The sequence below is a fragment of the Pithys albifrons genome, chromosome 4 (genome assembly GCF_047495875.1).
Source record: "Pithys albifrons albifrons isolate INPA30051 chromosome 4, PitAlb_v1, whole genome shotgun sequence".
Classification (NCBI taxonomy): domain Eukaryota; kingdom Metazoa; phylum Chordata; class Aves; order Passeriformes; family Thamnophilidae; genus Pithys; species Pithys albifrons.
Window position 1 is genome coordinate 52,717,208 of NC_092461.1, and position 14,236 is coordinate 52,731,443.

General features: G+C 42.8%; 2 protein-coding genes across 7 annotated transcripts in view; one reads left to right on the forward strand and one right to left on the reverse strand.

The window, feature by feature from the left end:
* Positions 1-175: 175 nt before the first annotated feature.
* RBM12B (RNA binding motif protein 12B) lies at positions 176-6,584 on the forward strand. 3 transcript variants are annotated; one of them, XM_071554180.1, is made up of 3 exons: positions 176-292; positions 3,150-3,195; positions 3,894-6,584. In XM_071554180.1, the coding sequence occupies exon 3, from the start codon at positions 3,922-3,924 to the stop codon at positions 6,019-6,021; it is 2,100 nt and encodes a 699-aa protein (XP_071410281.1). In that variant the 5' UTR covers positions 176-292; positions 3,150-3,195; positions 3,894-3,921; the 3' UTR covers positions 6,022-6,584. The 3 variants fall into 3 exon arrangements, with proteins under 3 accessions (XP_071410281.1, XP_071410280.1, XP_071410282.1); XM_071554179.1 differs by having other exon boundaries at positions 176-288; XM_071554181.1 differs by lacking the exon at positions 176-292 and adding an exon at positions 483-1,548.
* CIBAR1 (CBY1 interacting BAR domain containing 1) overlaps positions 6,014-14,236 on the reverse strand; it is a 24,896-nt gene continuing 16,673 nt past the window's right edge. Inside the window, exons 8-9 of one of the 4 annotated variants that reach the window (XM_071554184.1) lie at positions 10,321-10,419; positions 6,016-6,762 (exon numbers count right to left, since the gene is read on the reverse strand). In XM_071554184.1, coding sequence (XP_071410285.1) covers positions 6,751-6,762; positions 10,321-10,419 — 111 coding nt within the window. In that variant the 3' untranslated portion in view covers positions 6,016-6,750. Of the gene's footprint in view, positions 6,763-9,210; positions 9,748-10,320; positions 10,420-14,236 lie in introns of those variants that run through there. The other 3 variants (XM_071554186.1, XM_071554183.1, XM_071554185.1) reach the window with 3 other exon arrangements.

The window sequence follows — 14,236 nt, forward strand, 5'->3', positions numbered from 1 at the left end:
GGGCAGTATAGCGCATGCGCACGACCTGCGGCGCGGGTCCCGCGCGGGGATCGGGGGCGCGCGAGGCCGCGCACGCGCGGCTGTGGCGGTGGGGCCCGGGGCGGGGCAGCGGCGGTTCCCGCCCCGCCCTCCCGGAGGGTGCGCGCGCAGCCCGCGCTCGCGGCGGGGCTCGCGGCCCGGAAGCGCTCGCGCGACGCAGCCTCCCCTCGGCGTCGGGGGCAGCGGCGGCGGCGCCATCTTGGCGGAGCCGTGCCGGGAGCTGCGGGGCCCGTCCGAGCGGCGAGTCCGGTGGGTGCGTGGATGGATGGCGTGAGGGACAGCGCCCGCCTCCCCGGGGTGCGGCGTGTGGTCGAGGGCGGCGCGGGGTTTGCGGCGGGGGCCGGTTCTCGGCAGCGCGACCCTCGAGGAACGGCTGCGCGGCCGCTCCCCGGGCCGCGGCCTTCTCGTGCCGCCGGGTTTTCCAGGCCCCTTCCCTGCTCCCGGTGCCTACCTCAGCCCTGTCCGGGTGCTGGGAGGCGGCTGGGCTTCTCTGTGAGGGCGGAGCACAAGCGGCTCTCTTGGGAGTCTTGCCCCGCCCCGCCCCCCTCGCCCGTTCCCCGTCCTGCCGCCCGAGCTCCGGCCCGGCCAGGCCCTGCAGCGCCGCTGGTGCCGCCGGGGCGACTCACGGGGGAACTGACTGGGGGAGCGGCACTGCAGCCGCCCCGTAGCGGGCCCAGCACTCACTGGCGTCTTCCTCCAGCAACGTGCAAAACTGCCATTAGCAGCAGCCTGCTTCCACTGTTTAGGCTTTTCAAAAATAGAATAAGAAAGCTTCCTCTGATCCACCTGTTGTACTGGTCTAGTTTTATAGTCGAAGTGTTTGTGTGTGCTGCTTAGCTTGCATACAGACTGTGTAATCTCTCAACATTGTCGTAAAAATACTAGTCTAGTGCAGGCTTAGTTTCCCACAGTATTTACAAATTGTGGGTTTATTTTAAAGGGCTTTAATGGTATTTGGAATTTCTCGAGGCTGTGGAAGAGCAGGTACAGTACTATTTTCTAGTTAGCTTTGTTTAAATGTAAAATTTCATAAAACTGTGTACACTTCTGTGCTTTTAAATTGGTAGGAGGAAGCTGTCAATCTGTTCACCAAATCCTTGCTCTCTGAAGTCCTTGCTCAGTTAATGGGTTTTACTTTGCATGACAGGTCACTCTTTTTGGTCACTTTAAATTGTTGGATGGCTTGTCTGTACTTTCTATCCACACTTGATTGTTTAATATGAAGTCAGAGCTTAATATTCGAACTTGCATTTCTGTTTGTAGACTTCTTAGAGATCACTTTATGATCTGGAATCACTGTGTCTGGTTTTCACCACTGAAGGTTGTGTGTTGTATCCCTGGTGCACCGTGGAGAACTTGCTGTTTATCACCGAAGAAATACAAGGAGAGCTGTTGTGAATAATGGTTAAAAATTGGGATAAGAATATGGAGTTGTGAAATCCAGGAGTACTACAGATTTATACATCATGAAGTAGCAGGGCAGCGGATTTGGTTTCTCAAGACATGAAGGTGCTGTGTGAAAATTCTGCCCTTGAATTCTCCACGCTTTTTGGCACTGCTGTCGCATCTGTTGAGAAGAGACTTAAAGTGTCCTGGGTCTGGCTGGGACAGAGTTAATGTTTATCCCAGGAGCCCATACAGTTCAGTGTTTTGGATTTGTGGCTAAAAGAATGTTGACAACACATCAGTGTTTTGGCTGTGGCTGAACAGCTTGCACAGTGTCAAGGCTTTACCTCTTTTCACTGCTCTGCCTCTCCAGTGAGTGTGCTTGAGAGTAGGTGAGAAGCTGGGAGGGGACATGGCTGGGACAGCTGTTCCAGACTCATCAAAGGGATATTCTGTGCCATGTAATGTCATACTCAGCAACAAAAACTGAGGTAGAGGAAGAAATATGTTGTTTGATGGTTTTGGTTGCTTAGGGGAGACTTTCTTGGCTCCCAAGGCAGTTATTTGGAGGTAGGATGGACGTCAGTCAGCCTGTAGGTGGTGGTGAATGATTTCCTTTGTTCGGTGGTTTTCGCTCCACTGATGAAAAAACTGTCTTGATCCATAAGTTTTCTTGACTTTGTTCTTCCTGTTTTCTTTCCCATCCTGCTGATGGGGACGAGGAGTGAACAACTGGCTGTGTGGGTGCTTGACTGCTGGCTGAAGTTGACTCGCCACAAAAGTGCAGAGAAACAGACGGTCTTCAGTGAAGTTACTGACTGGGCAGTTGTTTTCTGTTGTGCTTACAAAGTGCTGACATGAAATCATTAGAGAATTTGGGCTTTGCTCCTTTTGCTTAGTTCAGTTGGAGTGATAGTTATGGTTGATGGATAACTTGTCATCAGGATCTAGTGCTGTACTTTACTGAGCAGGGGTTTGTATAAGGAATGTTCTCTTGGATTCTGGCGCTGTTTTAAAGGGATGCAGTACTTTGGTACAGAAGCTTCTGTTTGTTCTGAGAGTGGTGTGCTGTTTATTGTGTGATTTTAGATAATGCTGAAAATCAGGATATGTTTAAGTTAGTGTAGTAAGGCATTTATTGTTCTTGTGTTTAAAAGGCAGCATAGTAAAGATAGAGGTAAAACACTGAAGTTCACTTTGTAAATTCAGGTACTTTCTGAAGTTTCTCCTGTTGCATTATTTTTGCTCTTTCATTTGATGGTCTTCACTGTGTACAGTAAGTGCAGTGCTGTGCTGGTGAGTAGCACATTCTCGTTGCAAACCTTGAAACCAGGTGGATCTCAGAAGAATGGACATGTCCTGTAATCCTGAGATGGACTTAAGCACCTTTCAAGGACTCAGTTGAGAGTTGTTCCCTCGATACACTGTCAGTCTGTTTCACTGCAACAGTTCAGTGTGGCACAATTGATGACCAAGTAATCTCATCGTGTTTTCATCGTTTCCAGAAGTCAACTTAAATTTTGAATTTCTTTTGCTTCTTAAATGGAAACCCAGAGATGCCGTGCGTAGCATCTTGGAACGTGGAAGGAGTTCTTCACATGGGTTCATAACATGCTTGGCTTTAGTGTTAGCCACTGCTATGGATGAGCTGCAGCAGTGTAGCACAGTGTATAAAGCAAACTGCAGGGATCAGCCATTAATTATGTTTCGTTTTCTTTCCACAGTTAAGTTGATTTTACAGAATTTATCAGGTCTCCAAAACAGAAACAGGTAAGCTGCCAAAAGCTTAACACTTCTCACTGAATATTGTGACAAGATCATACACAGCCTGTTTTCCTCACAGACTTGTGGCTGGGATATGCTCTCCTGAGTGCTCATGGCTGCTGCAGTTAATATTTTGACTACCTCAAAGAGACAACTTCTTTGAATGCTGAGAAAACACACAATACTGAACAGAACTGATCACTGGGTAGAGCAACTTGTTAAAGCAGTAAAGGCATCACTGTTTGTCAATTACTTCATTTTCCAATGGCATAGTTATTGGTTTTCCTTTCTTCTTTTATCAACCAGTGTCCTGTTTGAAAGAAAACAGGAATTATTTTTTGTTCCTTAGGACTGGGCAGTGATCTCTGGCATACAGTAACTATGCCGCGGAAGACTTGAGGTGTTCTTTAGGGTATTGTGGATGGTGAGGAGTGACTTAGGTGGATTTTGTTGCCCTTAGCATAGGGAATATTGATAGATTTGTGCACGTCTACCGGTGGAGTAGCTTATTGTTTTGACTAATCAACATTCAGTGAATTAATTGTGTTTTAATCTTGTTCTTGTGAACCTGTGGGTTTTTCGATACCCTCTCTCTTGATTGAGTCAGGGGCATTCACTAAAAAGGCTCTAGCTTCTTAAGTGATAAGATACTGTAATAGCTGAGTACTAAAGACGTGCTATCATGTGTACCTTTTTGTCTGCAGGTGATTTTTGCTGTGGGTTGAGCTCAGCATGGCTGTAGTCATCCGTTTACAGGGGCTTCCTGTTGTTGCGGGTCCTCCAGATATTCGTCGTTTCTTCTTGGGATTGAATATTCCTGATGGAGGTGTGCATATTATTGGAGGAGAGCTTGGGGAGGCTTTTATTATATTTGCAACAGATGAAGATGCACGGCGTGCCATGAGCTGTTCAGGAGGGTTTATCAAGGACTCACGTGTAGAGCTCTTTCTCAGCAGCAAGGCAGAGATGCAGAATACCATAGAAATGAGCCGGAAACGATTTGACCGTGGGGGCCGAGAAAGTATGTCTGGCTCTAGAAGAACAGGTGCTAACGGTTCTGGTGCATCCAGTGTTGGAGACATGCCACATTTAGTCACAGTTTCCCCAAAAGGATTAAGAAAACCTAGTTATGGGCCACCAAATCGCATGGAGGCTGGTTTCCATACCAATGGCACAAGACATGGTGATATGGGTATGCCCAAGTCAAACTATCAGTTAAGAAAGGATTCTCACCCATTTAACCCAGACGACCGTTACTTATTTCTCCGTGGCATACCTTATTCAGCAACAGAAGTTGAAGTCCGTGCTTTCCTTTCTGGGATAGATGTGGATGGAGTGATTCTCATAAAGCACCGCAATGGTTTAAACAATGGTGATTGCTTGGTAAAATGTGCTACGCCTGGTGATGCCTTAGAAGGACTTAAACGTCACAGACAGTACATGGGGCAGAGGTTTATAGAAATTAGTCCAACTACAGAGGAACGGTGGATTGAATGTGGTGGGAGCATAGACATGCCAGATGAAATCGATCCCTTTTTCTGCGAAGATCTTTCTCCAAAAAGTTCAGGGTACCTGCATTCAAGGAAGCATTCTCGCTCAAGGTCACCAAGGAGACAAAGAACACATTCTCGTTCCTCTCCCAGCCAGGACTACTACATACACCTAAGAAACCTATCTTTTAATGTGGAAAAGAGAGATTTGAGAGATTTTTTCCCTGATCTGGATATATCCAGCAAACAGATCAAGATTCTAATGGATAAGCATCAGAAAAGGACAAGAGATGCCTTTGTGTTGTTAAGGAATGAGAGAGAATACCAGGCTGCTTTGAAATGTCATAGAAAGGTTCTTCTCAATCGTCCTGTTTACATTTTTCCAATTTCAAGAAAGTCAATGTTGAAAATAATCGATTCTTGTGAGAGGAAAAGATCCCTAGACAGAGATTATCCTGGACAGGCCATATCAGAAAGAAGTTATAGGGACGGTCATTCGAGCCCTAAGATGTGTGTTTATGTCAGGAATTTCCCATTTGATGTGTCAAAAATTGAAGTGCAAAAGTTCTTTTCAAGATTTGATATTGATGAAGATGATATTTACTTGCTCTATGATGACAAAGGACTTGCCCTGGGAGAAGCACTAGTGAAGTTTAAATCGGAAGAAGAAGCCATGAAAGCAGAAAATTTAAATCGTCAAACATTTTTGGGAACAGAAATATTAATAAGACTTATATCTGAAGAGCAGATGCAGAAGTTTGGTGTAACTGTACCATTATCTGCACCAAATGAAGTGCACAGCCATTCACATCCGTATGACAGAGGGGAGCTTTCCCGTCCAGTGGGCTCACCGTCTGGGCCACCACAGGGGCCACCCATGCATTCCTTTGGTCCCCCTGGGAACTTTAGGCATCATTCTGAATTTAGACACCCCCCTGAGGACTTCATGTGCCCTCCTAAGGATTTTAGAGGTCCACCACCTCTCATGGATTTTGGTGGTGACAGCGAACCTTTTGGCAGAATGGAGTTTGGAAATAATAAAATGGGAAATTTTCCTGAAGGAAGATTTATGCCGGATCCGAGTTTCAGTGGTGGTTCTGAACGTGTTGTTCCTATTCTATTGAAAAATTTACCTTTTAAAGCTACTCCTAATGAGATTCTGGATTTTTTCTATGGCTACAGAGTGATCCCAGAGTCAGTTTCCGTGCAGTACAATGAACAAGGATTGCCCTCTGGTGATGCCATTGTTGCTATGACAAACTATGAGGAAGCCATGGCTGCTATTAATGAACTGAACGATAGGCCGATTGGGCCACGGAAGGTTAAGCTGAGCTTGTTGTAAAGGAGGAAAAGATACTCTATAGTAAAGCATTCTAGGTTTGACAGTATTGACAGTTATTTTAACTTTTTTAATTACTGGAATATGCACAAGCAACAGTTTTCATCAACGGTTGTAAATAATACCCAGTTCAGTTGTTGAGCTCTTGGTTGAAATGTCTATAGGACACTGAATGTCATGTATCAAGGTCTAAAGGGATGAGTTGTAATGCTTTAGGGTTTTTCTTAGTTTGCTTTAATTCCATGTCCTATGTCTTTGCATCAAATAAAAATGTAAATGCCGGTTGACTACCACACAAACGGTTCAAAAAGAAGATTTTCAGTGCTACCTGCATTAGTAAATAACACTTCTTACTGAGGTTAGCTTAAAATTTAAAAGATGACTGATTTTTATATTTTGGGTTTTCTTTTGTTTTTGTGTAAACTTCTTCAGGTTTTATTCGGTTCCACGTGCTTGCAGGCATTCCTGTTAGAAGAAAAGAACTTCCTGTTCACAATAGCTGGCTTTGCAATTTTTTTTTTAAATAAAAAGGAAATTGCCATTTAAATGTGTGTCTTCTATTTAAAACTTGTGTAGTTAATGATGTCAGTATGCTCAGCAGATGTAGGTCTTGGTGAGAATGACGCTGCTTCCTCTGGAAAGAGTCAACTGCTACAGTTTGTCAACACAGTGAAGAAAAGGTAGTTCCCAGAGATGTCAGAGTCTCTATTACTGGACAGGTTTTATTCTCACTCACTGTAGCACCTTGAGGCAGAAAATGAATGTTGGAATTAGATAAAGAATTCTGACTTCAGTGGTCTTTGTTTTATCTCCACATGCTGCACACTATGAATACGAACTTGCTAATGATGTCTGGATATGTTCCAGGTCAATCTCTGATTAGTTTCAACTAACATCTGTCACTGGTAAGCAAGCTGACAACCAGCTACGTTATTTTCTTATGCAATAAAATAAATGCTTATGTCAGTATTTAGAACAGGTTGGTTTAGAACCATAGAATCGATTGGGTTGGAAAAGACCTCCAAGATCATCGAGTCCAACCCTTGGTCCAACTCTAGTGCATTTACTAGATCATGGTACTCAGCGCCACATCCAATCTGCGTTTAAAAATCTCTAGGGATGGTGAATCCACCACCTCTCTGGGCAGCCCATTCCAATGCCTGATTACTCTCTCTGGAAAGAATTTTTTTCTGATCTCCAACTTAAATTTCCCCTGGAAGAGCTTGAGCCCGTGCCCCCTTGTCCTGTTGCTGAGTGCTTGGGAGAAGAGACCAGCCCCCACCTGGCTAGAACTTCCCTTCAGGTAGTTCTAGACAGTGCTGAGGTCACCTCTGAGCCTCCTCTTCTCCAGGCTAAACCACCCCAGCTCCCTCAGCCTCTCCCCATAGGGCTTGTACTCCAGTCCCTTCACCAGCCTTGTTGCTCTTCTCTGGACTCACTCCAGCACCTCAATATCCTTTCTGAACTGAGGGGCCCAGAACTGAACACAGTACTCAAGGTGTGGCCTCACCAACGCAGAGTACAGGGGAAGGATCACTTCCCTGGTCCTGCTGGTCACGCTATTTTTGATACAGGACAGGATCCCATTGGCCTTCTTGGCCACCTGGGCACCCTGTTGGCTCATGTTGAGCTTCCTGTCAATTAGTACTCCAAGGTCCCTTTCTGCCTGGCTGCTTTCCAGCCACTCTGTGCCCAGCCTGTAGCGCTGCAGGGGGTTGTTGTGGCCAAAGTGCAGGACCCGGCACTTGGCCTTACTGAACTTCATCCCATTGGAATCAGCCCATCTCTCAAGTCTATCCAGATCCCTCTGCAGAGCCCTCCTGCCTTCCAGCAGGTCGACACTCCCTCCCAACTTGGTGTCATCAGCAAATTTGCTGATGATGGACTGAATCCCCTCATCTAAATCATCAATAAAGATGTTAAACAGGACTGGACCCAATACAGACCCCTGGGGAACACCACTAGTGACCGGCCGCCAGCTGGATGCAGCTCCATTCACCAGCACTCTCTGGGCCCGACCCTCCAGCCAGCTCTTAATCCAGGAGAAGGTACACTTGTCCAGGCCATGGGCTACCAGCTTTTCCAGGAGTATATTATGAGAGACAGTGTCAAAGGCCTTGCTGAAGTGCAGATAGACCACATCCACAGCCTTCCCCTCATCCACCAGGTGGGTCACCTGATCGTAAAAAGAGACCAGGTTGGTCAGACAGGACCTGCCCCTCCTAAACCCATGCTGGCTGGGTCTAATCCCTTGTCCACCCTGAAGGTGCTGTGTGATTGCACTCAGGATGAACTGCTCCATAACCCTGCCAGGCACGGAGGTCAGGCTGACACGCCTGTAGTTGCCAGGGTCCTGCTTGAATTTAAAGGCTGGAAAGACACGGGAGTTTAGTAGGTTTTTTTTGTCAGGAAAGCATGAGAATATATTCTAACAAAAACATCTCAAAAAAGTTAAGAGTAACTGCTGATAAAATACCATTAATGTTTGGGATGGTAAACTTCCCCCATCCCTGCTCACTGAACATAAAGAATCATAAAGGTTATAATGGCAGGTCATAATTGAGGCAGTTTAAATTTTTTTTTTGTTTGTTTGACCTATAGCTAATTGATATTTATTTAAAGGCAGATTAGAGATTATGACTACCTTAGATTAATCTGAAATGTTTGATTGACAGGCCAAAAAACCCCAAATTTTTCTCAAGGTCTGTAAATACCAAAGCTGAACTTCAAAGTATGCACAGATGAACTTGACGCACAGTGAATGTGGGAAGGGAATGCCAGTACATCAGTTAAATAATAAGGTTAATGGGACAGCTGATTCTTGAGTTTATAGCTCTTATCTGGTTGGTGTTTTGTGTCCATGTGTGTCCATCAAGTCCATTTCCTCCCTCCCCTGCCATCCCTGCTCCAAACTGGGATGTCCATATTCAGGCATTATATTCTGTTTCTGCCTGAACAGGTAGTGCAGGTGCACGGTGTGGGGACAGCATTTCCTTGGAACACGGTTACATAACTAGATGCTTAAGGGCTTGAAAACACTGTGCTTTCAGTGCAAAGGACAAATCAGAAGGTACCTGTAACTACATGGCTTTAAATACAGTTCTTTAAGTACCATCCCATATAGTAAAAGAAAAACAAATTAAATGGTCCAGTGTGATGTTGATATAAAACAGCAAGTTTTCTTAGTTTCGCCTTCTCTGAAGTTGCCACCATTGTCCAAAAACCGATGTAAAGGAGAACAATCTCTGTTGTCAAAAACTAGAAACAGTGATGACCTACCCAAGCAGCTTTGGGACATTCAAGGAAGCTGTAACAGGACAGTCTGATTAACACAAGAAGATAACCCTTAATCCTAAAACGAATGTGCCAGCATTTGCAAGTGGCAGAATGGTCTTAGCAAGAATGGATATGAGCCTGAACCAGCATCATCGAGGTGTCAGTAGTGAAAAATATGTAAGTGAGTAAAGTCTTGCAAGCAGCTTTGCCATGAGAAAAATCTTTGCAGAAGTATCTTTAGGTAGTTAAACATGTGAAATTGGAACAATGTGTAGCATGTCAACTAATATGATAAACATCAACTACATAAAACAGCCATTAATTTTATTATGAAGGCACTTTTATTTAAAAGCAAAGCAGCATTAAACGTAGATACTGGAGCTCAATCCTTATTTGTGAGCATCCATTCTGTATGTGTAAAGGAATCAAAAGTCATCTTAGCCTGAGAAAAGCCTGAGGAAAATGAAAACAAGAAAACAATACACCTGTCATCCTGCCTTCTGCCTTCCAAGGTGGGTAACAACGTGAAATTTTAACAGGTTGTTACTGCAAACAGTTTCTTGATTACTACAGTTACTGTAGGATGTATAAACCCAGTTATGACAGGTACAGCCAGAGGACTTGGTAAACTGAAGAGGTGTTTAGATAGAGAACAAAGTAATATGTAATATAAGGGCAAACAAACCCTTATGTTCATAACTGCTTGTCAGCTTAGTGCAGTTTTTACACACTGTTAATCATGTAAGTTTCAGCAAATGTGACTGCAATACAACGTTTATGCAAATATAATACAGGATTCTATTTAAATATTTCATTTTCTAGCTACTGAAATTGTCCACTTTCAGCAGATTTTGTTCCATTCTTTGAAACCAGTCATTTGTTGTTTGGCACTCGAATTAGTGCTCATGCTTGTTCCTGTTCCAATTTTAAATATACACCCTCAGTCAAATTTTTGATCAACCTTTTAGGTAAAGGGATTTTTTCCCCGTAATAAAAAAAAGTCTCAGAATAGTTTTGTTATCTCACTTCCTTAGTAGCATCAAATTCCTCCTCCTCATCGTCCTCTTCCTCATCCTCCTCCTCATCCTCCTCTTCTTCATCTTTTCTTAGCATACCGCGGGAAATCTGTTAAAAACCCAACAGAAGTAAATCCACTGTTTTTTCTCCTCAAAGAAGAAAAATTCTCTGTTGGCATTTCCAGTCTAAATACTTACAGGTTATTTATTTGGGTGTGTATGTAAGTTATTTGTCCCTTAACCCTTCATAGCATGCCAAAGCAAAACATATGGCACAGAATAAAAATACTGTAATGATTTTTAAAAGCTAAAAAATTCCCATAGTCATGACAACTGTTACAGGATGGGGAAAACTATACTTTGATCCAACTAATGCTAAAAATCAACACGGTACGCCGGTCAGTTTTTGTTCCTGGGTTGGCCACTGAGACAGCAGGCTGAAGGTGAGTATTGGGGCCTAATCTTGTCTTGAAGACATCAGACCTCTTCAGTTAAAAGTTCAAAACTGTGCTGCTCAAGGTTTTTGGGTTTTTTTGAGAGTGAATGCGACAAACTTTCCTAAGAGTCTTCATTCACAGATGAGCTCTCCTCGCCCATCAGTGCTTGCACTTCAGAATGACACTGTCGCCTCCTTTTTTAGGTTCATCAGACAAAGTGCCAGCTGCCAAGCTTTCATCTCATCTGACACATTCTGGAATCTTACTTTTTTCTAATGAGGGTTCATTCTAATTCCTATTGAAGAAAGATTCTTCACAGATGATGCAACATTTACAATTTAAAGTAGGATATATGGGGTTCTTTGTCTTTCCTCATGAGAAGGAGAACATTAAAGTTACCCAAGGCATCTGGAATGCCTTTGAGTAATGATTTCAGGTTCAGCAGTTCTCTTAAGAGCATCTGCAACAATAATTTTGGTTATATTTTCTCTGTTTTCTCACTAGAGTGATAAAATTTCTGTGTTGAAGACAAAACTTGCCTTTTTTTCAAACAGCCTCCTATTTTAAAAGTCCTTACATGCTCATTATTAAATTGATTTCTGAGATGTTATAATTCCTACAGCCGTGTATGTAAGACAAGTTTTTTTGTGTATGCATAAAGCAAACTGCAGTCATTGAACTAATGAAAGCAGAAAAGTCCTTAGTCTTGTTGATGCTCAAAAAGTACATAATTCAGCTTGAAGCAAATACTTGCTTACAAATTCCTGAACATAACAGAAAATGGAGTTAATCACTGGATGAAGCTGAGTTAACTTAAGTTGAAATGCCTAAAACAGCAATCTCTCATTTTGTAAAAAAGACAATGGCACTAATTTGTAATTGGAGATTAAGGAATGCTGCTGATTGACCTTCTTAAGGTAGTGTCATTTCAATAGGATAGACTAATTTTCTAGGGTTTTTTCTAGTTAAGAACATCTGAAATTCTTAAATGGAACTTGCATCATATTTCTGAGAAAAACTTCCCCTTTCCTGAAATAAGAGGTGTTGGTTTTGGCTTTATGGCCTTTTTGTGCTCACTACTAAATACCTCTGACCATGCTGTAATTAACTAAATAGTACATTAAATATTATCACTGGTGGCAGTGAGATGGCTGTCCTAAGAATCAAAGTGGATCAGAGGTAAGGGAAGTGAGAAAGGAAATTAGGCTGTTTAAATCCACATTATTGTACCATAGAGCTAGAACATACCAGTACTTGAAAATTATTTTTGATTACTTCATGCTGGAAAAAAAAATAGTAAAAAAAAGGATCTGATAGTTTGTTGCTGATAAATAATTTGATGTGAAAATTAATTGTATGAGCCTGCACGTAGGTGTGATGAGTGTTCTTGAGCTGCTCAGCTCCATGTCTCACTGTAGGTGTTACTACAGAAAGCACAGGAATCCTCTCCTCCTGTCTCAGGTGCTGGGCAGTGTTGGAGCATTCACATGCAGACATTTTCAATAATTGTTAAAATGATACTCTGCTGTCCTAGAGGGTCAGTGCAAACCAGCTTGTTATATTAAGTGCATGTAAATAAAACTTGTGTAGTTAAGTTTGATTTAAAATATGTAGAAAAGGTAATTTTTCTTCTGCTGTATTTTTGAAATATAGCATCTGTATTTCTTGAGCCTGAGATCAGCTCAGTTGGTTAAAACTTGGTTGTAATAATGTCAAGGTCATGGGTTCAATCCCCTGTGTTGGCCATTGACTTAAGAGTTGGACTCGATGATCCTTGTGGGTCCCTTCCAACTCAGAATAGTCTGTGATTCTGTAAATACAGCATACACCAACCTGAGTCAGTAAAATGAGATGCTGAGGATAAATTGCCAGGTAAAGTGCAAAGTGAAGGAGGAAGCTCTTTGTGAAAACAAGAATCAAGCTCAAGGAGTACTTTATATTTTTAACATACAAATAATACAGAAAGTTCATCCATAGAAACAGAAATAAATTCAAGGATGGTATGTGTTGAATCCTCCGAAAGACCTGAACTGTGTTACTGGCAGTTTATCCCTGCTAGTATTCAGTGACTTCCCACACCATCCCACACCTCCAGGTGAGCTGTTTGCACGTGTGTGTGTGTCCGCCCTCCCAGCCCCATGGCCTCAGGCTGAGTGATTCTGTGAATCGCTTACCATGTTGTTTATGCTGCTTTACACTGCAAGTTGCCAAGTGCTTCCTTACAGTTAGTAAGGGATTACTGTGTAGCAGGAAACTAGACTTGAGAAAAACCTGGCAGTGAAGGATCACCAGAATTGAGAAAGCAAGTCATCTGAAAGTTTTTCTGAATTTTTCCTCATGAGATGTTTGGTGGGTTCCAGAGATCAGAGCTCTCTGTAATTCAACACCACAGAATCGAAAGGGCAGCACGGGCAGTGTGTGGAACAGGCTTCCTGCCACTTCACTGCCCTGTGGTTGATGCGTGAGATTTTAATGTATTTGTAGATTTTAATGAAGCTGTATAGTTTTTTACACTTGAGGTAGCTGCTAACAGTTTCTAAACCTCTTTCTCATGGTTTGTGCTGCATTCTTGAAATTCTGTTAAAGGATCTTTTCAAGGGAAGGATATTTCAGCAAGGACATCTTGTTTGGGACACATGTACCTGGACCGGAATAATAAAATACATGTAGTCAAAACAAGATAGAAGGCCCAGAACCCTTGGAGGGGCTCCAAGGGGGCAGTGCTGAGGGTGGTGCCAAGGGCAAAATGATTTTTGGGTTGGATATAGTCATTAGATATAATAATTAAGTAGTCGTATAAATTTGTAAGAACCCTCCTGTACTGGGTGTGCACCTGTATACTTCATGCACCTGCAAGCTCTTGTTAAAGAACTAGTCTCTACTTTATCTACACTAATGCTGTCTGGAAAGGTTTTATTTCTTGATTTTAGGCAACATAGTAACTGCATTAGTAGGGTGTCTCCACAGCTTTTTTTCTGACATAGGATCCACTGCAGATACACTGCACAGCCAAGTAAAATGACATTACTGCCTCTAGGTCTAGAGGACTTTCTGTAATTTTCAGATATTCCAGTGAGACGTTATGAGAACATAAATACCTGAAGTTATAACTGAGAGAGAGGTCTAGGAGAAAAGAAAGGTAAACTTGCAAGTTAGACAAAATGGAGTTCCACTACGTCTCTGGGAGAAATCACAGTGTACATACAGTCAGTTCTCTATTGCTTTGGTTTTTTTCTCTCTCACATTTTTTAAGTAGCTTGAATGTGAAATTTGGTTCTTTGATAAGAGAGGACTGGCAGGTTACTCAAGAGTCAAGGTTGTCCTTCATGCACTGAATCACTGGGTTCTTTTATCTTTTCATATGACACAGCTCATACTTTCAACAGAATAGCTCAACTGTAATAATTGATCCTTTCTGTGTTGTGAAGGTGTAAAGCCTGTATGAAGTCAAGAAAACTTCCTTATTACAATTTCAATGCATAATTCTAT

Bases quoted from the DNA above. Each gene is read 5' to 3' on its own strand.
- RBM12B (XM_071554180.1), top strand. From the start codon at position 3,922: ATGGCTGTAGTCATCCGTTTACAGGGGCTTCCTGTTGTTGCGGGTCCT.